General features: G+C 43.1%; 1 protein-coding gene and 1 long non-coding RNA gene across 3 annotated transcripts in view; one reads left to right on the plus strand and one right to left on the minus strand.

Moving 5' to 3' along the window:
• Positions 1–23784, plus strand: part of IGF2R (insulin like growth factor 2 receptor) — a 136897-nt gene that overhangs the window by 17122 nt on the left and 95991 nt on the right. For both annotated transcript variants that reach the window (XM_063623223.1, XM_055268728.2), the window contains exons 2-3: positions 4768–4907; positions 22803–22927. In XM_063623223.1, the coding sequence (XP_063479293.1) occupies positions 4768–4907; positions 22803–22927 (265 nt within the window). The remainder of the gene's footprint in view (positions 1–4767; positions 4908–22802; positions 22928–23784) is intronic.
• Positions 17356–19261, minus strand: LOC134733511 (uncharacterized). The gene is made up of 2 exons (XR_010117064.1): positions 18899–19261; positions 17356–18785 (listed from the first exon to the last, which is right to left on the minus strand). It is a non-coding gene; the product is annotated as an uncharacterized lncRNA (long non-coding RNA).

The following is a 23784-nucleotide window of genomic DNA, read 5'->3' on the forward strand; positions in this document are numbered from 1 at the left end:
TTTTTTTTTTTAGTAGATTCAGGGTTTCACCATGTTGGCTAGGCTGGTCTCGAACTCCTGACCTCAAGTGATCCTCCCACCTTGGCCTCCCAAAGTGCTGGGATTACAGGCATGAGCCACTGTGCACGGCCTGAAGTTCTTTCTTTCAGAAAATGTATTCAACACCTTCGTGTGTGTGTGCGTGTGCGTGTGTGTGTGTGTGTTTTGAGTGAAGATGGCGTTTCCACACAGCTTGCAGATGCTTTCTTCCAGAAGCTTGTTGGTTGCTAACATTTAACATCTTAGTATTACAGCTTAGTTTTCTCTTTGACTGAATATGTTGATCTTTTTTTTTTCGGTTGGTTTTTTTCTTAAGTCTTTACTTGTGTAAGCTCAGATAACTTAGTCCAGAATGTAGGCTTTTTCTGGGAATCTCAGCTGAATGGTTTCATTTGCTTGGCTGTTAAATGAACCATTCTGTTGTGGAATAGTTTCCTAATCTGGCTGTACATGTTCACTTCAGGTAGAGAATTTTCTAACAGACAAACTTTCAGACAGAAAATTTATTATTCCTCAGAGATATCATTACATTTTATTTAGTCTGCAATAATTTTATTGCTTCTGAAACCATTTTCTAGTTCTATAATGTGATCATGGTGCTTTTAAACTTTAATATCAATTTAATTTTAAGAATGATTTTAGCTTAGGCCATTCTAGGGGCTTGGCCTTTCATCTGGAAAGAAATTTAGAATCCTTTAGTTTCAAACATGTGATTTCTTAAAACTTGTTGTCAGTTATTTATATGATTTTCAAGTTTATTATGAAATAGTCTTTAACAAATATTAACTTTAGTGGAAGCATATCTAGTGATATTTAACCACGGTGCATACCAGAGTACATAATAGTTTTTGGAATATTCTTCATAAATTTTCAGAGAGATTATTTAAACCACATGACTGTTTCTGAGCTCCTGTTGATACTAGGGGCTAGGCGTGTTAGTTTTTTCTTTTCTTTTTTTTTTTTTTTGAGACAGAGTCTCACTGTGTTGCCCAGGCTGGAGTGCAGTGGTGCAATCTCAGCTCACTGCAACGTCCACCTCCCAGGTTCAAGCAATTCTCCTGCCTCAGCCTCCTGAGTAGCTGGGACTACAGGCACACACCACCACGGCCACCTAATTTTTGTATTTTTAGTAGAGACGGAGTTTCACCATATTGGTCAGGCTGATTTTGATCTCCTGACCTCGTGATCTGCCTGCCTCAGTCTTCCAAAGTGCTGGGATTACAGGCATGAGGCACCGCACCCTGCCATTAGTTTGTTTTAAAGGAGACATAATGTCCGTTGAAACATCAGAATGTTTTAAGTACTGACAACTTGCAGGTGTCTTTGGAGTGAAGTTTAGAAACCTGCTGTGACCATTCTTCATTTTAAAGCTGTGACTAAGAACTCTGAGATATTGGTGCCTTCGCCTCAAGTGCTGCTGATGGGTTTGAATGGCATTGAGGTTGCCAGTCCTGGAGGAGGGCTGCCTTGTGCTGAATGGTTAAATCACCCCCCTGAAAAAAGTCAGTGTTAAGTATTTTAATAGGCTCCTCCTTTCCTACTCCCATAACCACTTACATTTGATAAATCTTGACAAACAAGTATGAAATGCAAGTAGAGAAAATAATATAATTGAATAGAGCAACACTTTTCTTTCTAGCAGCCCTGATTTCCAGATTATCAGGACAATATCCCTCATTTTATTCTTTTTTAAATCTTGATTCTGCTGCCCAGGCAAACACACCCTTTACCTTATTGAAATATCCCCTTTGCAAGAATGGTGGATATCTTTTAAGAAAAGCATAGCAGGCCACGAGCGGTGGCTCACACCTGTAATCCCAGCACTTTGGGAGGCTGAGGCGGGCGGATCACGAGGTCAGGAGATTAAGACCATCCTGGCTAACACGGTGAAACCCTGTCTCTACTAAAAATACAAAACATTAGCTGGGTGTGGTGGCGGGCGCCTGTAGTGCCAGCTACGGGAGGCTGAGGCAGGAGAATGGCAGGAGAATGGCGTGAACCCAGGAGGCGGAGTTTGCAGTGAGCCGAGATCACGCCACTGCACTCCAGCCTGGGCCAGAGCGAGACTCCGTCTCAAAAAAAAAAAACAAAACAAAACAAAACATAGCATTTTAGGTACGTGTGGATCTCTTTAGCGTTGATTCTTACCAGTTAGCTCATTTTAAATGACACCCTCATGTACCAATATCATATACTTAGGATTGTGAAATAGTTTAATGATGCCACTGCCGCTTCTTGAAGTTTGTCTCTTATCCTGGAGAAACTAGTCATGGCTTCTGAATAAGAGATTAGCATTTTTCTTGAGTAGTAGCCAAGTCTTTGTTTACTTGTTTATCTTGTATCCTGCAACCTGGAATATACACTCCAAGAGGGCAGGGCCTCTTTTGTTCGTTGCTGTACTCTCCTGTGCCTCCTGCAGTAAGTACTTAAGAAATACCTGTGAAACATGAATAAAGGTTAACGAAGGGCAAAGGAAACAAGCTTTTATTGATGATTTTTCTCTGTGCCTGGTAATACTTGTGTTATTTTCTCATGTCCTTGAGTCATCCTGACTCTAGGAGATAACTCAACATGTTCCTGATGAAGAAGCTGAGTTGAGGAGTAACACCCCAAGGGTATCACCCTAAGGCTGGGCACCTAAGTACCCCAGCCTGCTCCAGGTTTGTAGCTGCTCAGTGGCCATCAGACCTTCCAAGTCTCCCTGCTTTTGAAGGCCTACGTGTGTGGTTTGGTTTCTTGGCAGGGGGGTTTGATGGGTTCCCAGACCTAGGAGTTCTTGGCACCTTGTCTTCCAGTGACCCCAACAGGGCTGCTATGGCTCCTCCATTGCTGAAACTAGTTCAGGGTCAGGGGAGGGGGGCATGTTGTGGGGGGCCTGGTGGTTGGTTTTGTGCTGAGTCATTGCCTTGGTGCACTGTGGAAGGGAGCTCTGGGAAGTAGATGGCTCCTTCTGTGAGGGAGTGCTTCTGTCGTCAAGGGAGTACTGCATAGGGGGAATAACACTGCATAGGGGGAATAACACTGTTACGTAGATAAATATGGTGGTCTTATCCCCAAGGCCTCCACAACTCCTGGATGGGCCTAGCCTAAGCAATTCTGATTTAACTTATTGCCTCTCTTTTTAGCAATACTGTTGAGTTAAATAACAGTTTTTGCATTTAAAATAAAAAATTTTATTTTTGTAGAGATGGGATCTTGGTATGTTGCCCAGGCTGGCCTGAAACTTCTGGCTTCAAGTGATCCTCTGGCCTTCGCCTCCCAAAGTGCTGGAATTACAGGCATGAGCCACTGGCCTGGCCTTTATTTTTTGCATTTTGCAAGGACATTTTAAGTCACTTTCTTCCTTTTCTGTTTTTACCCCTGCTGAGGAGATGATCCCCGTTTTACAAAATGGACAAAACATTCTCCCCAGGGAAGACTAGACATTTGAGAATAATTGTTTTCACAGAACCGGGGAGCCACCTATTTTGTCCCAAGTATACTGATTGATGCATTAGCACTTACTCACTATCTGCTTTGCCGGAGGTTTGAACAATGAGTGTTAATGCTTGGTGTAGTGAATTTTGTGTGATTTCAAATCTGATAGTTGACTCATTGCACAGCTCTGTCTTGCGAGTTCAGATCTGAACTGTAGCTGTAAGAGGTAAAAGCAGAAGAGCTGCCTTTCGTGCCATAGCTAGTTTTTTAATAAAATAGAGTTAAAAAATCCTTTGGCTTTTCAGCATTTTGGTGTGATTGGAAAGGCTATTACTATCTTATATTCAGCATGAGTCTTGAGCAATTACTGATTAATATGGTTTGGCTGTGTCTCCACCCAAATCTCAGCTTGTAGTTCCCATAATCCCCATGTGTCGTGGGAGGAGCCTGGTGAATCATGGGGGCAGTTACCGTTATGCTGTTCTTGTGATCATGAGATCTGATGGTTTTATAAGGGGCTTTTTCCCCTTTTGCTCCGCACTTCTCCTTGCTGAAAAAGTATGTGTTTGCTTCCCCTTCTGTCATGATTGTTAAGTTTCTTGAGGCCTCCCCAGCCATGCTTAACTATAAGTCAATTAAACCTCTTTCCTTTATAAATTACCCAGTCGTGAGTATATCTTTATTAGCAGCATGAGAACAGACTAATACACTGATCTGAGTTGATATTCTTAAATTAATGGTAAGATATTTCTATTTTGTTTTTGTTTTTGTTTTTGAGACAGAGTCTCGCACTGTTGACCAAGCTGGAGTGCAGTGGCACAATCTGGGCTCACTGCAACCTCTGCCTCCCAGGTTGAAGCAATTCTCCTGCCTCAGCCTCCTAGGTAGCTGGGATTATAGGCATGTGCCACCACGCCCAGCTAATTTTTATATTTTTAGTAGAGCCGGGGTTTCATTATGTTGGCCATGCTGGTCTTGAACGCCTGACCTCGTGATCCACCCGCCTCGGCCTCCCAGAGTGCTGGGATTACAGGCGTGAGCCACCATGCCCAGCCAGATATTTCTATTTTGATGATCTTTGAATCCTGAGGTAGCTTCAGAATGGATTGAACCACAGACAGATGGTGTTAGTAGTTTCTGCCCTGGCTTCTTTACAACTTAACATACTTGACTTTTTAGTGTTTTTGGCTAAGGAAAGTGTATTTTCTAGTTTGTGGCAGTTTTAAGCAAATGTGGCTTGACTAAAACTAGAGAGAAGTTTAATTTTTGATAAATCAGTGACAGTGACAAGTTGTTTTTCTTCCTTTCCAGTTATACATGGGAAGCTGTTGATACCAAAAATAATGTACTTTATAAAATCAACATCTGTGGAAGTGTGGATATTGTCCAGTGCGGGCCATCAAGTGCTGTTTGTATGCACGACTTGAAGACACGCACTTATCATTCAGTGGGTAAGTAGAACTACCTGAAATTACTGGATTGGCAATATGATTCCCCAGTTTTGCAAAAATGACTGTGTATAGCTATACGTATATAGCTATACAAAAATTATGAATGTTTAGAAATTATAAGTGTTTATAATACATAATACACATTTGTTAGTAGTGAAAAACGATAACGGTTTGAATCTCTAGTATGAGCTAAAACTAGGCTGGTTCTGTCTGGTGGATACTATGCACACAGCCATTATGAAGAATTATGTAGATGTGTATTTGATATTGAAAGCTGTCTCCTAGATGGCTCTCCCTTCTCACCCACATTTTTCTTAAACACTGTTTTTACATTCTTCCCCAGCCCACATTTCCTTTTAGTGCTCCCCCCGCTCCCACTCCTTTGTACCTTCCAGTTTTGGCTGTAGTTCCCAGACAGTGTTTCTGCCGTCAAAGATGGTCACTGGAGTTAGGCTTACATTAAAGGTTAAATAAATAGTCCTGAGGATTGGCAGTCTCAGAGAAAAAGGTGCAGCCCCTTCTTTCCTAGAGTTCATTTCATTTCCCCAAATGTATGCCTTTTGGGTCAGGATCACTATCCTGTGAAGAATATGAATCCAAACTGGATTGATATATCAACACCAGGTTACATGGAGTGGAGTCAGGGCAAATGCCTGAAGGAAGGGATGCAGGGCAGACAGAAAAGCAGAACGCATTGCCCTTGGATTTGGCAACATGGATGTCCGTGGTGACCTTTCACTAAGGCAGTTAGAATAATGAGGTTTGACCACAATGGATGCTCATGACCTGGAGATGGTATATGACTAGGGACTGCCTGATAACTAGAAGAGGATGCTAGGTAGGCTTTTGGATTTGGGAGAGAAGCTTACTGTGGTAGCTCTGTCATTTTCTTTTGTGTTTTAAACATTTTTATATTTTTGTAGATTTGGCAGTTCAAGTGCAGTTTGTTACATGGATATATTGCATAGTCGTAAATCTGGGTTTTTAATACCTGTCACCCGAATAGTGTACATTGTACCCAGTAGATAATTTCTAATTCCTCACCCCCCAACCTTTCTGAGTCTCCAGTGTCTGTTATTCCACTGCCCATGTCCATGTGTATGTATTATTTAGTTCCTACTTATAAGTGAGAACATGTGGTATTTGATGTTCTCTGAGTTATTTTACTTAGGATAATGGGCTATTGTTCAATTCATGTTGCTGCAAAACATGTGATTTCATTCTTTTTTATGGCCAACATGTGGAATTTGGCCATGAAAAAGAATGAAATCACACACACACACACACACCACATTTTTTGTTATCCAGTCATCCATTGATGGACACTTAGGTTTATTCCATATCTTTGCAATTATGGATAGTGCTGTGATAAACATATGAGTGCAGGTATCTTTCTGATATGATGATTTTTTCCTTCAAGTATATATTCAGTAGTGGGATTGCTGGATGGAGTGGTAGTTCTATTTTTAGTTCCTTGATGGATCTCTATACTGTTTTCCATAGAGGATATCCTAATTTACATTCCCACCAACAGTATGTAAGCGTTCCTGTTTTTCTGCATTCTTGCCAACATCTTTTGCTTTTTGACTTTTTAGTAATTGCCATTCCAGTGCATATAAGATGATGTCTCGTGGTTTTAATTTGCCTTTCTCTGATGATGTGGAACATTTTTACATATGCTTGTTGGCCATTTGTATGTCTTTAGAGAAATGTCTGTTCATGTCCTTTGCCCTCTTGTTAAAGAGGTTCTTTTCTTCTTTTTTGAATTGTTTGAGTTCCTTGTAGATTCTGGATGTTAGTCCTTTGTCAGATGCACAGTTTGCAAATATTTTCACCCATTCTGTAGGTTTTCTGTTTACTCTGCTGTGCAGAAGCTTTTTAGTTTAATTAAATCTTACTTGTCTATTTTTGTTTTGTTGCATTTGCTTTTGAGGTTTTAGTTATGAAATCTCTGTTTAGGCCAATGTCCAGGAGAGTGTTTCCTGGGTTTTATTCTAGAATATTCATAGTTTCAGATCTTACATTTAAGTTTCCAGCTTTTGTATATGGTGAGAGATAGGGGTCTAGTTTCATTCTTCTGCATATGGCTGTCCAGTTTTCCCAGCACCATTTATTGAATAGGGTGTCCCTTCCCCAGTGTTATATTTTTGTCAACTTTGTCAAAGATCAGTTAGTTGTAAGTATGTGGCCTTAACTCTGGGTTCTCTATTCTGTTCCATTGATCTGTGTGCCTGTTTTTATATCAGTACCATACTGTTTGATTACTGTAGCCTTCAGGTATAATTTGAAGTCAGGTAACATGATGCCTCCAGCTTTGTTCTTTTTGTTTAGGATTGCTTTTGCTGTTCAGGCTTTGGCTACTCATATGGTTCTATATGAATTTTAGGATTGTTTTTCTAATTCTGTGAAAAATGACATTGGTACTTTGGTAAGAATTGGATTGAATCTGCAGATCGCTTTGGGCATTATGGTCATGTTAACAATACTAATTCTTCTAGGCCATGATTTTTGCATCTGTATTCATTAGGGATATTGGCCTGTAGTTTTCCTTTTTTGTTGTGTCCTTGCCTTGCTTTGGTGTTAGGGTGTTACTGGCTTCATAGAACAAGTTAGGGAAGATTCCCTCTAACTTGATTTTTTTTTTTTTTTTTTTTTCAGGGAGCAGTTTCAGTGGGATTGGTACCAGTTCTTTGTACCTTTGGTAGAATTTGGCTCTCAATCTGTCTGGTCCTGTGCTTTTTCTTGGGAGATTTTTAAAGTACTGATTCAATCTCACTATTTGTTACTGGTCTTTTCAGGATTTCTGTTTCTTCCGATTCAATATTGGGAGGTTGTGTGTTTCCAGGAATGTATCCATTTCCTCTAGGTTTTCTAGTTTTTGAGTGTAGAGATGTTTATAGTAGCCTCTGATGATCTTTTGTCTCTCCATAGTATCAGTTTTAATGTCTACTTTTTCATTTCTGGTTGTGCTTATTTGAATTGTGTCTCTTCTTTTTTTGGTTAATTTGAGTAGTGGTCCATTGATTTTGTTTATCTTTTCAAAGAAGCAACTTTGTTTTGTTGATCCTTTGCATTTTTTTGGGGGGGGTCTCAATTTCATTTAGTTCTGCTCTGATTTTTGTTACTTCTTCTGTTAGGTTTCAATTTGGTTTGTTCTTTTTTTTTCTAGTGCCATGAGGGTTACATTAGGTTATTAATTTGTGATCTTTCTTTTTGATGTAGGCATTTAGTGCTATAAACTTCCCTCTTACTGCTGCTTTGCTGTATCCCAGAGGTTTTGGTCCATTGTGTCTCTATTTATATTCGTTTCAAAAAACTTTTACATTTCATCCTAACTTTGTCATTGACCCAAAGGTTATTCAGGAGCAAGTTGTTTAATGTTCATGTATTTGTGTAGTTTTGAGAGTTCTCCTCTTGGAATTGATTTTTAGTTTTATTCCACTGTGATCTGGGAAGATAGTTGATATGATTTCAGTTTTTAAAAATGTACTGAGACTTGTGGCCTAACATATGGTCTATCCTGGAGACTGTTCCATGTGCTAAGAGGAATGTATGTCCTGTGGTTGTTGGGTAGAATGATCTTTAAATGTCTATTAGGTCCATTTAATCCTGAGTCCAATTTAAGTTCAGTGTTTTATTGTTGATTTTCTGTCTTGATGATCTTTCTAGTGCTTTTAGTGAGGTGTTGAAGTCTCTCATTATTATTACATTGCTGTCTATCTCCTCTTAGGTCTAGTGGTAATTATTTTATGAATCTGAGTGCTTTGGTGATGGTTATATCTTGTTGAATTGATCCCGTTATCATTATTTAATGATCTTTTTTTTTCTTTTTTAACTATTATTGACTTAAAAGTCTCTTTTATCTAAGTATTGCTTCTCCTGCTCACTTTTGGTTTCTATTTGCATGGAATATCTTTTCCTACCTATTTACCTTGAGTCTTTGTTTTTACCAGTTAGGTGGTTTTCTGTAAGCAACATATGGTTGGATCGTTTCTTTTTTTAAAATGTAGTTCACCGATCTATATCTTTTATGTAAAGGATTTAATTCATTTATGTTCAGAGTTAATATTGATATGTGAGGTTTTGTTCCTGTCATAGTGTTGTTAACTAGTTGCTTTTTAATGTCAATTGTATAATTATTTTATAAGATATGTGAGTTTTATACCTTTTGTCTGACTGGGTTAATTCAAACCTGTCTTTAAGCTATTAGCTTCTCTTTTCTGCTGGTCTAGTCTGCTGTTCAAGCTTTCAACTGTATTTTGTAATTCCTACAATGAATTTTTTATTTCTGGAATTTCTGTCTGATTTTCTAAAAAATAGCTATCTCTGGTAAAATTTTAATTTAGATCCTATATTTTTCTGATTTCTTTGTGTTGGTTTTTTGACTTTCTCTTGGATCTTATTGCGCTTCTTTAAAATCAATATTTTGAATTCCTTATCTGGTATTTCAAGGATTTCATTTTCTTTAGGGTCCACTGCTGGAGAGTTAGAGTGAGTTTTTGGGGATGTTGCAGCACTCTTTTTTTTTTTTTTTTTTTTTTTTTTAAAATGCTTCTAGAGTTGTTATTCTGTTTCATTCTCATCTGGATAAACTATCTCTTCTTTGTTTTTGAATTTACTTTGGCAGGATTTTTTTTTTCCCTTGAGAATGTGAATATAATGTATGTTGTATATAGTTGTTTGACTTCAGTTCTGGGTACTTTCAGTGACAAAGACTGAGTTTCTTGGTTATATCTGGCCTTTTTGTGGTAGCTTTCTCAAATGCTAGTGATAGTAGTGATGTGCTAGGTGTGTGAGTAGTATCCTCACCATCTCCCATGGGGCCTGGAAGGCAGAGTTCTCAGGAAGTTATTTTGTTCTCCATTGCTTTGCACTTGTGGCAGCAGAATTTATATTGGGTTGTGCAGGCCAGCAGGTGGTATTTATGGGTAAAAGCCAGCTGCAGTGGAATCCGATGGGTCTATGCATCTCTGTGCTTGACCTTTGTTTAATGGGGGAAGCTCTGTTGCTTCAGGCAGTGGAGTGGTCTGTGGAATGCACAGTGGCCTGAGCTCCCTGCTCAGCCCCTGAGTGGGGGACAAAGCTGGACAGAACTGAACTGCCAGTTCTTCTGTTGGATACTCCAGTGGCTCAAGCACCAGCCCTTACAGGGGTAGCAGCGGTAGCTCTGTAGAAGGTGCCAAGGTGTCTGCGGGGAGGTGTGGGGGCTGCCCCAGCTCCATGGCCAGGGCAGGTGGGAGCACAATCTGCCTCCCTGTCACACCCTGTCCTGGTGCTGGGAACATTCAGAACATGAGAATATCGCTGTCTGTCTCAGGCTGCAGTGTAGTGAGTGCCACGAGAGACACCTGTCCCCTGGCTTACCACCAACATGTCTTCTGCAGTGAGCCTCCTCCCTCAACCCAAAGCACACAGATTTGTAGCTCTTCTGCTCTTTGCCACAGGAATGCTGTGGGTCCGTGTAGAGAGAGTGGGGCCCCACCTTTCCTCCAAGTCCCAGTGGGCACATTGCCAGTGGAAACACAGCTGCCCCTAACAGCCACAGAATGGCCACTGTCCCGTGTGCCTGTGCCAACCTGTGGGAGCAGCCACGACTGTGCCCACAGCAGTAGGTGGAGGGTGGGGGAGGAGAAGTCCCACTCCCCACATCCGTGCCCAAGCACTGAGACCACCTGGCTCCTGGGCTGGAAGCATACTCCTCCCTTGCAGGGCTAAGTACAGCATCCCCGTCTCTGCTGCAGGTGGCACAGTCTCTCAGCCCACAAGCCATGCACCCCTGTCTCCACTGCAGGTGGCACAGTCAGCCCACAAGCCATGCTCCTGGACACAGGAAAGTGCATGCTCTGGTCCCCTTTGTCCCAAGGGGTGCCCCCTTGGCATGCTGCACTCTTTCTTCCCTTAGGAGCAGCACTCCCCGGGGGTAGACCTCTGGGAACCCTGCAGCTCCCCTGGGTCCAGCCAGCCCTGTGTGGCTGCTGCAGTCTCAGCAGGTGCCAAGAAAGGTCTGCGGAGCCTCTGGTGATATGGAGACATCAGTGCTGAGCTTCCCCAGGCAGTCCTCCAAGGGCTGTGCCCTTAGTATGATGCCCGCTGCTGCTGCCGCTGCCACCCAGGTCCACTGGAGGGTGGGCAACCTGGCATAAGTGCTAGTCTGATGTAATGCCCTCAGGAAGTCCCCAAATTGCTGCCTGCACCAGTGTTTGGGTTTGTGAGGGCAGAAAAGCTCTCCCACATTTCAGGTACCAGCAGTCGGCCACAGAGGTGAGGAGCAGCAGCAGCATTCCCGCCACCCCTTCCAAGGGAATACCAAGTCCCTCAGGGCTCCTAGCTGCTCTCTGCCCCTCTCTTGTTTCCTGCTTTTTATTTTTTGCCCTCATTTCATCCCAGGGGTTCTCCACTAGGCTCCAGTGCTCTCCACTTGATACTCCATTCTGGCGATGGTTGCTCACCTGTAACTCGGGTTCTTCTGAGAACCAGCCTCTGGCAACGCTGTTCAGCTGTCTTGAAACAAAAGAAATCCCCACTTGTCATTTTGCATGGAAATTGCTAAACACAGTTAAAAGAGCTTTGTAGAAAGCAGTGTTTAGAGTAAGAAGATAAGGGAGTGCAAGGTCTGCTGGTTGAGGCCCAGCTCCTGTTTGATTTCCCTCTCTCTCTACAAAGAGGCCATCCAGACTGAAAAACCTGGTGAGAGGGATTTGAGGCCTGGGATTGAGATCTGAGAAAGCACTAGATTGTTGTGAATTCTTGGGTCTGACATTATCCTTGGTGATATACTTAGGAAACTTACAGGTGAGATGGCCAGTTTACTCATTGTGCTCTTTTGAGAACTCACAGAGAAAGGCCACAAGTAAGCCTGTTGGCCAGTGTTACGTAGATGTTCAGAAAGAAGGAAAAGTAGCTTTCTTCTTGATTTTATTGTAATACTTAAATATTTTTGGCTAATGAAAGTGTGTCTTGAGTTTATGGTAGTATGGTATGGTATGGTATAGTATGGTATGGTATGGTATGGTGTATGGTATGGTATAGTATAATACCACATAGACTGATGCCAGATGGAGACAACTTACTTGAAGGATAATTTGTGAGCTTGGCTTCACTGGACAGAGTTTGAGTTTGACCAAGTTCTGTGGGCCTTGGAAGCCAGGGAGGAGGAGAGTTGTTATTTTTTGTAGGGAGTGGATGCATTACAGCTCTTCTGTGATGGTAACGGGGAGGTGATATGATGGAAGGTGTTTTTAGGAAGCTGGCCCCGTGGAATAGGAAAGGATGCTTACAGGGGAGATACCAAAGATAACTAGATGACTAAAAAGTAACTTACAGGTTAAGATGATGATGCTACTATTATAAACCAGCAGTTTCCAGTCTCATTTTTTCCCCCAGATACATGTGACAGATCCCTTTCCCAGAGCTTGAAACTTCCAGAGGGAGTCATCATATATACTTTCAGGACTCTCAGTAACAGCTCCCTTTCTTCAACTGGAGAGAGCAGTTTGTATGAGTGAATGAGAGTGACATTGACAGTAGCATAGGGATAATCCCAAATCAAATCTAATTTGCATATACAATAAAAATACCTACATTTTGTTGCACATTCATGTGCTAGGCCTAATGTTTTAAAGTAAAATATCTCATTTAATTCATTCAACAACCCTTTAAAGTAGGTGATTTCATTTCCCTCATGTTATAAATGAAGAAACGGAAGCGCAAAATGGATCTGTGTTCTACGGTGGGCAGGTCTGTGCAAATCTGCCCCCGAAGTCCAAGGAAGTTGAGAGGCTGAAGAAGGAGGCTGACGCCCAGTTTCTCAGAAAGAAACATTTAATAGGGACTTATGAATAGAAGCCACATCTCAAGAAGCCACGAGATGAGATGGATCCCTCCGCCATCACCCACCCCAGACCCGGGGCTCATACACCATAGGGAAGGGGTGGTTCTGAAGGGATGTATGGGACAATTGAAGTAGTTTTTTTGACCTAAGGGGAGGATTTCTGATAAGTACCTGCTCTTACACAAGGAACAGTAGATAAACTGGAAATCTTGGAGGCCTTCCTGGAACTGGATTAATCGGAAGTCATCAGGGCAGTTTGGCCTCAAGAATGGAGTTACTTTAGCCTCCACAATGAGCACCTTGCTGGAGGTAGTGTGGTTATGGATTTGAATGTGGACAGCCAGCTCTAGAGCCTGTGTACTCACTCAGGGCTGTGTTTTTGTGTGAGTCATGGGGTCACATCAGACAGATTGGAGCTGAATTGGAGACCAGGATGGGAGATCTGAATGTGTGGCTCTGAGAGGACATCTGAGAACAAACTTCTTTTGATCTTGCTAGAAAGGAAAAAACGTGAACCTTCAAAACGACCACAAGAACTGGAGCTCTCAGCAGGTCAGAGCTAGCGTAGAAATAGATCCAAATATATATGGGAACTTAAGATAACTTAACAACCAAAAAATTGGGTGTAAGTAGCTATTGTCTCTTACGAAACAAAGTTCAATCCTTCCTTTAGATCACATACCGAAATTACAGCTCAGTTAAGATTTGAAAGTAAAAAGACAATAGAACATTGGAAAAAAAATTAGTAACATATAGATATAATCTAGAAGAGCCTTCCTTAAGGAATCCTGGAAGCCATACAGGAGAAGAGGAACATTTCTTATTACATACCTTTTAATGACTAAAAGGTGTTCTAAAGACAAAAGACATACGCTAGACTGGGAAAAACATTTCCAGCATGTTTGCCAATGTACAATTAGGATGAGAGCTTTTCTTAAAAATTGGTAAGAAAGACAGACAACCCAGGAGAAAAATGGCAAAGTCAAAGAACAGGTAATTCACAAAAGAAGAAATCAAGATGGTCAATACAACTTCACTAGTAAGCCAGATGGATTAGTCCTTTCTCACATTGCTATAAAGAACTACCTGATACTTGGTAATTTATGAAGGAGAGAGGTTGGATTCACAGTTCCGAAGGCTGTATAGGAAGCATGGCTGGGGAGGCCTCAGGAAACTTAAAATCATGGCAGCAGGTGAAGGGAAGCAGGCAGCTTCTTTGCATGGTGACAGGAGAGGAGTGGGGAGGTGCTACACACTTTCAAACAAGCAGATCCAGTGAGAACTCTATCACGAGACAGCGCTTGGGGATGGTGCTAAACCATTAGAAACCAGCCCCGTGATCCAATTACCTCCCACCAGGCCCCACCTCCAACACTCGGGATCACAATTCATCATGAGATTTGGGTGGCGAGACAGAGCTAAGCCGCATCACCAGGTATAAATGCAAATCAGAGCAATTATGAGATCTCATTTTTCTTTGAGAAGTTGGCAGAAATTTAAATGGTTGAATCATAGAGTGCTGGCAAGGAGCCTGGAAATGGGCACATTTATTTATATGTTGCTGTAGGAAGACGGTTGTCTCTAAATCCTTTTGGGAAGATAATAGTTGGTGTGAGGTTGTTTTTTTTTTTTTTTTTTTTTTTTTTTTTTGAGACAGAATCTCGCTCTGTTGCCCAGGCCGGAATGCAGTGGCGTGATCTTGGCTCACTGCATCCTCCGCCCCCTGGGTTTAAGCGATTCTCCTGCCTCAGCCTCCTGAGTAGCTTGGATTATGGGCACCACCATGTCTGGCTAATTTTTTTTTTGTATTTTTAGTAGAGATGGGGTTTCATCATGTTGGCCAGGCTGGTTTTGGACTCCTGACCTCAAGTGATACACCCACTTTGGCCTCCCAAAGTGCTGGGATTACAGGCGTGAGCCACCACGCCTGGCCTGGTGTGAGTTTTAAAGTGCCCCAAAGCAGGGGTCCTCAACCCCTGGGCCACAGACTGGTACCGGTTTGTAGCCTGTTAGAAACTGGGCTGCACAGCAGGAGGTGAGTGGTGGGTGAGAGAGTGAAGCTTCATCTGTATTTACACCCGCTCCCCATTGCTTGCACTACTGCCTGAGCTCTGCATCCTGTTAGATAAGTGGCAGCATTAGATGCTTATAGGAGCGCGAACCCTATTGTGAACTGCACATGCAAGGGATCTAGGTTGTGACCCCTTATGAGAATCTAATGCCTGATCATCTGTCAGTGTCACCCATCACCCCCAGATGGGACCATCTAGTTGCATGAAAACAAGCTCAGGGCTTCCACTGATTCTACACTATGGTGTGTTGTATAATTATTTCATTACATATTACAATGTAATAATAATAGAAATAAAGGGTACAATAAATGTAATATGCTTGAATCATCCCAAAACCATCCCACCCCCCAGCCCAAGTCCGTGGAAAAATTGTCTTTCATGAAACCAGTCTCTTGTGCCAACAGGGTTGGGGACTGCTGCCCTAAAATTTTTTATAGTGAGAAACAAATATTAAGACCTCAGTGCTGGTTTAAACAATATTACATTATTTTAAATTGAAGAATCATACATTATCCACACATCCAAGGAGCTCAGAAGAAATTAAAAAAATCATACATTAGTTTTTCCTTAGGCAAACGATATTACATATGTGAATCTTAGCAAATGTTAGCCATCATTTTTATAGGGCCTGTAAACAATATTTGGTCCCATTTGCAACCTAATTATTTTCACATTTTAAAGTGGTTTATACATTTTATATACATTTGACCCTTGAACAACACTAGAGTTAGGGGCACCAACCCCCTGCACAGTTGAAAATCCATGTTTAACTTTTCACTCCCTCTAACCTTAGCTGCTAATAGCCTGCTGTTGATGGGAAGCTTTACCAGTAACATAAATAGTCGATTAACATATATTTTGCATGTTATATGTATTAAATACTGTATTCTTACAATAAAGTAAGCTAAAGGAAAGAAAATATTAAGAAAATCAGGCTGGATGTGGTGGCTCACACCTGTAATCACAGCACTTTGGGAGGCTGAGGTGGGAGGATCACTTGAGCCCAGAAGTTTGAGACCAGCTTGGACAACATAGTGGAACCCCATCTCTGCAAAAAATAAAAAAATTAACCAGGCATGGTGGTGCATGCCTGTAGTCCCAACTACTTGGGAGGCTGAGGCAGGAGGATTGCTTGAGCCCAGGAGGTGGAGGCCTCAATGCGGTGTAATCTGGCCACTGTACTCCTGCCTAGGTAAGAGAGTAGTGAGACCTTGTCTCAGGAAAAAAATCATAAGGAAGAGAAAATATGTTTATTATTCATTGAGTGGCAGTGGATCATCACATAAAGATCTTCATCCTCATTGTCTTCATGTTGCGTAGGCTGAGTGGGAGGAGGAAGAGAAGGGACTGGTCTTGTTGTTCTGGGGTTACCGAGGTGAAAGAAAATCTGTGTATAAGTGGACCTGGAAAGTTCAGACCTTTGCAGTTCAAGGATCAACTGCATTTGATTTCCTTTTCAAGTACCTCAGATGTCTGGCTTAACAGTTAAAATTTCAGTGTAACAATAATTATAAATTTATGAGTATTATTATTTAATGATTCTTATATATTTACTAGTTATGCTAAAATTCTAAAATTTCTAATTCTAAAATTCTCTTAAATGTTCTAATACTGTGTCGTAAGTCTGAATTAATTGCTGAGTTATAAACTTTGGATTGGAGTTATATTAAACATTGCAGTAAAAATACCAAATACATTCACATTTTTTCTAACACATCAAATATTAATATTATGATTTTAATTAATCTTCTGAGGATTACAGCTCTATATCCATTTCAGGAAGCCTGTTACCAGTCCATTTAACTTGAGGTAGTGTACTCACTAGGGAACAGTGTTAATTGAGGTTACCTCTGGAGCCTGGAATTCTGTTTGGCTTCTTGTTGGTGACCTTGTAGGACACAGTGAGTCCGATTGTAGTCGCCGTCCCAGGTGATTCATTTACTCTAAAGAGCCTGGCCCCTGACTTCCAGTGATTTAATAGTGTCTGATTCTTGTATGCACTCACAGAAATCTACAGCAGGCATCTGGATTGATCATTGGATTGTATCTTTCATCTCTTTGACTCATAAGATGTGAAAATGCCTTTTCCTCTTAAGTCTTTTATTTTCTTAAAACCTAGAATTCTGTTGGATATTTAAGATGATACCTGGTTGAGTTTTGGATACAGCTCATGTGTTTATCTGATTTATGGTCTCTCCTGATAGTCTGGCAATACCTGTTACATTTTAAAACGTATATTCACATAATCTTTTGTGACTCAAACGGTTAGAAGTAGTAGTACTATATGTAGATATTTGTACAAAAGGTTTTTGGTAGCATTGTTTATTGTGGCAAATATGCTGGAACAGTCTACTGTATGGGTATGGTTCAGTAATTTATAGTGTATTTTCTTCTTACTTACTTGGTTAAATCATCTAAAATTATATGTATACATTATGTTAAAATATAGCCAACAGTTAATGTTTATTTATAATAAACATTTGACTATCAGTCATATGTAGGCACTGGTTTGGGTACTGGAATTGAATCAGTCACTACAACAGACAAGAATCTCTTTTTTTCATGGAGCTTACATTTTAGTAGGGTGGGAGACAGATGAAAAAAGCAATGGCTAAGTAGTATGTTAAACTATGATGACTGCTACAAAAAAGGAAAGGAAGGGTAATCAGGAGTACTGGGGGCTCAGGGTTGTGTGTGCAAGGATATTAAATAGGGTGTCACTGAGAATGTGACACGTAAGTAAAGACCTCGAGTTGAGGGAGTGAGCTGTGTGTCTCTCTGGGGGAACAGCCAGTTCAGGGGACAAGAGGAGTAGCCAAGGAGTGTGTTGGTGGTAGCAAGAAAATAAATATCTTTTAAAAAGAGTATCCATATAAATAGAGAAGCTGGAGGTAAAAAAATTGGATGAGTATTTTTTTTTTTTTAATTTGGCAAAATAGCGCGGATAGTATATGTTGAAGGAAACGCTAAGTGGGTGGTGCAGGGGAGAGAGGAAGACTTGCTTGAGCACATCGGGAAGTAGGACAGGAAGGGTTCTCTGTCTGCCTTGTAGGTTCTAATTGCCATGGCAATAGTATAATTTTTGTGGCCGCTGCGGCAGGCAGGAGGGCTGCCTGTGAAGTCAGGATCACCAGGCTTTGTGGCTTCAAGGAGGCCGAATCACTGTGGGCTTGCTTGGGCTTGGAGGTGCGGCCTGGTGGGCCTGCAGAGTGCGACTTGGTGGTCTGACTGAGCAGCACGTGAGGGCCCGGTGCAGCCTGGCATGGTGGTACCCTTGAGTGCGTGGCCTAGAGGGCTCCGAGGTGCAGCCTGGCCAGTGTGGTCTGGAGGCGTCTGGCAAGCGCTATCTGGAGCACTCAGAGGTGTGGCCTGTTGTTCCGGGTGGGTCTAGTGAGTGTGGCGTGGAGTGCTGGGTGGTGTGGCCTGGCTGGCACTGAGGTCCCTGAGGATTCTGGAGAACTTCAAGGTGCGGCCCCGGGGGTGCGGCCAAGTGTGGTGTGGTGTGGAGGGCCCTTGTGTGCAGCCTGGTGGTTCCTGTGAACATGGTTTGGAGGGCCTGGTGAATGTGTCCTGGTAGGCCTGGTGAGTATGTGAGCATGGCCTAGAGTGTCACCAAACCAAACCGGACCCGTCTGCCTGTGCACCAGGGAAAGCCAAACACCAAAGCTGCAGGGTTTTTGCTGGAGAGAGTGGACTGCACTGCGACGAGACAGGAGGGAAGGTCAAACCTGTCTCCCCAAGCTGGCGGCTGGGTCGGGTTTTATAAGCTTATGGTAATGAGATGTGTTCTGATTGGATCTTGCTATTAGATGACATCAGGGCTCTATCTGATTGGATCCTGGATCTTGCCAAGCGGTGTGCGCTTCTTATTTCAGTCCCGCTCCTCAGTCCAGCGCTTAGGTTCCTCCCCTGTTGCAAGCTTGGTTCATCTGTGCAGGCTCCGGTGACACGATCTCAAACTGGGAGCCATGGCAGCTGAAAAACAACGAACAGCTTTGTGCATAAAAGATGATACAGCCTGGTCTAATGTGGTTCTAAGGAGGCTCTGCCAGCGAGTCTTAGGGGTTCTGGCGGGCAGCCCTGCGAACCTGGAGCTTGGGGTCTGCAGTGCTGGGAGGCCGAGGCCTGGCATGTTGGGGACAGGTCTTGGGAGTTGACTGGGGGCCTGGCGTGGTGGCGGCAGCCGGCAGCCCCTGCCTGGCCCTTGTCTGGGAGGCCGCGGTTCTCTGCGGCGTCTCGCCGGTGTCGCCCTTGGCCACTGGGCTGCGAGGAAGCCGGCGAGGGGTGGGTGCGCGTCCCGCCCGGGTCTACCGCCGAGGGATGCAGTGGCTGCCAGCGTGGCTGTGCGGCTGGGTCACTCCCTTCCCGCTTCCAGGGCCTTTTTCTGCCTCCTTTTCAGGACGTGACCCGCACATTATGAGGGACCCGTAGGGGCTCTTGACACAGAGGGGTCACCCTATGTGCGAACAGGATACGAGGTTGGGGGCTTGGCTTCTGAAGCTGCCAGGAGACGCCACATCCCTTTGCCTGCAGCGGCCGCCCCCCATCCCCCCACCCGCCCCATTCTCTCCCCTCCCCCAACTGCAGCCTTCCGCGCCTCGAGTCTCCCTGGGTCCCCTGCACCTCCCCATGTCCCCCACGCCTCCTGGGCCTCTCGCTATTCCCCAGGACCCTGCGCATCCTGGGCCTCTTGCGCCTCCCCGGTCCTCCGCGCCTCCTTGGCCCCCGTGCCTCCCCGCACCCTTTGCGCCTCATGGGGACTCCCCGTGCCTTCTGCCCCCCGCCTCGCTGCGCCCCTCGCCTCCTCGTGCCCCTCCGCGCCCCACACCTCCCCACCCCTGTGCCTCTCTGCCTATCCCCTGTACCACCCGGTGTCCTCCTTGCCCCACGCGCCTCACCCCTCGCGCCTCCCTGTACCCTGCATGCCCCGTGCGCCTGCTGCGCCCCACGCGCCTCCCCACTCTCGCCTCTCTGTACCCTGCATGCCCTGTGCGCCTGCTGCGCCCCGTGCGCCTCCCCCCTCGCGCCTCCCCCTCGCGCCTCCCCCTCGCGCCTCCCCCCTCGCGCCTCCCCCCTCGCGCCTCCCCCCTCGCGCCTCCCTGTACCCTGCATGCCCTATGCGCCTGCTGCGCCCCATGCGCCTCCTCCCTCGCGCCTCCCCCCTCGCGCCTCCTTGTACCCTGCATGCCCCGTGCGCCTGCTGCGCCCCACGCGCCTTCCGCGTCTCCAGCCGTCATGCACCTCCAGCTGCGCGTCTCCCTAGGCGGGTACCTCGGCACCGCTGAGCCCGCCCCGGCCCCTGCTCAGTGCCTCCCAGACACGCCCACTGCGGGCGGGACAGGGAGAGCTGTCCAGGCTCGGAGCTGTCCAGGCACGGGAGCTGTCCAGGCACGGGAGCTGTCCAGGCGCGGGAGCTGTCCAGGCGCGGGAGCTGTCCAGGCGTGGGAGCTGTCCACGGGGCACTGTCCTTGGTTTCAGAGCCTCTGCAGGGCTTCTGTGTCCTTTTGGCTGAGCTGACTGGGCAAAAGTTTTAGAAAAGACCCTGGGTGTTGCAGATGGAGAAGGATGATCCTGGCCGACTTTTGCACGCAGGCAGAAGAACCACCAGGCCATCAGCCTGGTGCTGTGGGGGCAGCGCTGACTTGTGGTCCGCCCCTGCCCCAAGACTTCAGGTGTATATGGGATTGGATCAGCTATCATCCCGAGCTCATGGCACGTACAATGAGCCATGTGTTATTCCATGAACTAACGTTTTTCCTTTTAAAACATTAGTTTTTTTGTATAATGTAGTGAGCACTGTTTCCAATAAAAATCTAGGATCTTGACAGTAACCACTATCTGTTCTACTCTTCCCTCTTTCACTTTTCACTAGAAGTAATCATTAGCTCCCATCTTGTATTATTATTTTTTTTTTTTTTACTGTATCTAATTTCCAAAAAAAAAAAAAATCTGTGTGTATGCAACTAACTTATCTTCCTATGTGTAACTTTTTGGGACTTAAGTGATGACAGTAATATTACTGAAAATCAACCATATTGTTGTTTTTCACTGTGGTTTACTCCTTCTGACTGCTGTGATATTTTATTGTGTGGATCTGCCGAAGTTAATTTATCCACTCTTCTGTTGATGGGCCTTTGGTCATTTCCAGGTTTTTGCTCTTCTGAAGAGCATGAGATATTCTTTCACGTTTTCTGCTGTGCATGTTCCATATATGCATGGTTTTCTCTTTTGTATAGACCTGAGTGGAATAACCAGGTCATAGGGCACACGAATGTTCAATTTTAGGACATAATGTCCTGCTGACTTACATAGTTGTTGAACCAGTTAACATTTCACTAGCAACACAGGAGAGCTCTTGAGCCATCTCATGTCTGACAGTTGGTATTTAATTTTTGCCAGAGGGATGGCTGTAAATGGTATACCATTTTGGTCTTGATTTGAAATTCCTTGATCACCAGTAACATTGAACGTGTCTTAACATATTTATTGATGTACATTTTTCTTTGATTTGCTTGATCATGTCTTGTTCATTTTATATTGGGTTGTCTATTGCGTGTGACCTAGATTAGAATTTTTTCTTTTCATTGGATATTAAAATCCACCATTGTGTGGCTAGGAGTGGGTTTTTCCTTCTCTCTCCTTTCCCGCATGGTGTGTGCTTTCTCAGTCAGAGGTAATTCATCGTCCTTTATTTCCTGGAAGTATACAAACATTCTTTTCTTATTTGTTTGCATGTGAATGAATGTAGAGATTCTTGATGCTGGTTCTTTGCCAGTTCTGTGTTTTTCCTAGTTTATAACTTACTTCCGTTTTCTTTAAGCTATTTTTTGATGAGTATAAACTCTTAAATTGAATAGGTCAACCTCATTAATCTTTTTGAGTCTTAAGAAATCTTTCTCTATCTTAAGATTTCTGCCACGTTTTGAAGTTTGGATTTTGATGTTTACATCTTTAATCCATTTAGACAGGGTGTCCAATCTTTTGGCTTCCCTAGGCCACATTGGAAGAATAATTATCTTTGGCCACACCTAAAATACACTAATACTCATTGGTATTAGTGTTTACAAGTTTGTGTTGGGCTGCATTCAAAGCCATTCTGGGCTGTATGTGGCCCACAGGCTGCGGGTTGGACAAGCTTGTGTTTAGAGTTGATTTTTGTACCCAGTACTGGGTAGGGATCCAATTTTGTCTTTTTCCATATGGATAACTATTTTGTTTCCAGTTCTGTTTTTATTTCCAGTTCTGTTTATTGAACAGCCTCCTCTTTCCCCTGATCTATTACTTCTGTCATAATCAAAGTTTAATTCACATTTGTGTATCTGTGCTCTCTCTTCTAGTCGATTGGTCTCTGTTCTAGTCTTTTGATCAGTTTATTCCTATGCCAACCCCCATCATGTTGATTTTTACATTGGCTTTTTATTCTGGACTGTTACAGTAATGTCCCGGACAGACAGAGATGTGGTCACTCTACTTGTGGGCCTTTATAGAGAATGTTGATTTTGTAGCATATGTGATGGGAAGTATTGAAAAATTTCAGTGGCTGAGTTATATATCCTGATTTGTATTTTTGAAGATCACACTGGTACAGATGGATGAGGAAGTGGGGCTGGTGAGGGTTGAGACGAGTGTGGAGGCAGGGGGAGCAGTTGGTTGGCCAGTGCTGGAGCGCAAGTAGTGGTTTTAGCGGGAGTAGAGGTGGAGAAATGTGGACAGATTTGAGATGGGCGTATAGCTGTGGACCTTTCCGATGTATAGAATGCAGCAGACAAGGTAAAGATGGCACTCAATGTAATGTAATGTAATGTAATGTAATGTAATGTAATGTAATGGGGATGCCACTCCTGAGATGGAAAATTCTGGGAAAAGACAGTTTTATAAATTTATGAGCTGTCAGATACATTATAATGCTACTTTTAATTTGCTTTTCCTTGGTAATAGATGTTTGGTTATGTATGTTTTATAGCCTGTTCACTCTCTTTTCTCTCCAAATAGGTGACTCTGTTTTGAGAAGTGCAACCAGATCTCTCCTGGAATTCAACACAACAGTGAGCTGCGACCAGCAAGGCACAAATCACAGAGTCCAGAGCAGCATTGCCTTCATGTGTGGGAAAACCCTGGTGAGTCCACACAGGCACTTAATGTATTTCTTTAAAAAAAGAAAGGTCTGCCCCTTGGTGTTCTGGCCGTAGAGGTATTCCAGGAAGAATCAGTGAGCAAACTTAGAAACGCAAATAAGAAAAACCCTACCAAATCACCATCATCATCAAGAACCAATAAGTAAACAAATTCTAAACTTGTTACAACTTTTAAGTAAAACATAGACCACGTCTTTTGTAAAACTACAATTCAAAGTGATTAGTATGTTAAAAATCAGTGCACTGTTTAATGTTTATGTTATAGGCATAATTTTTTTTTCCTAAAACATCTTCTCCTAGCATTTCATTTTGATAAGGTTTTAGGGCAGTGTATTTAGTTTTTTAAAAAATATTTTTCTTTCCTCATTTATATTAAATTAGAGATACCCACATCTATTTAGGAGAAGCCTTGGCCCGTGGGTATGGGGTTCTCAAGTTTTTTGGATATTACCTGATGTTTAAAGGGGACATCATTGTGTAAATTATTATGATTGTTCTTATTATGGGCATATCGTATGTAATTTGTTGGTTTTAATCTTTAGTTTTTGGAAAGAAACTTGCAGTAAATAATTGTTTTAGCTCTTGGGAGAGGGAATTGGTATACAAATTCTATGAATATTCTTGAATCAGAGTAAGAACCCAATCTTTAGGAAAGTCAGGTTGAGTGAAACTGTGTGGCTACTAAATTGCTTTAAAATATCATTTTAGAATTTGGGACTGTGACTGTTGCATCTTCAGGTCCACAGTGTCTTATCTGAAGAACTTTGAAAATAAAACTAATATTGTTAATTTTGGATCCACGTATGAATTGCATCGTTGTGCATATTGAGATCTTAAAA

Source organism: Symphalangus syndactylus, chromosome 2 (genome assembly GCF_028878055.3).
Source record: "Symphalangus syndactylus isolate Jambi chromosome 2, NHGRI_mSymSyn1-v2.1_pri, whole genome shotgun sequence".
In the NCBI taxonomy this organism is placed as follows: Eukaryota; Metazoa; Chordata; class Mammalia; order Primates; family Hylobatidae; genus Symphalangus; species Symphalangus syndactylus.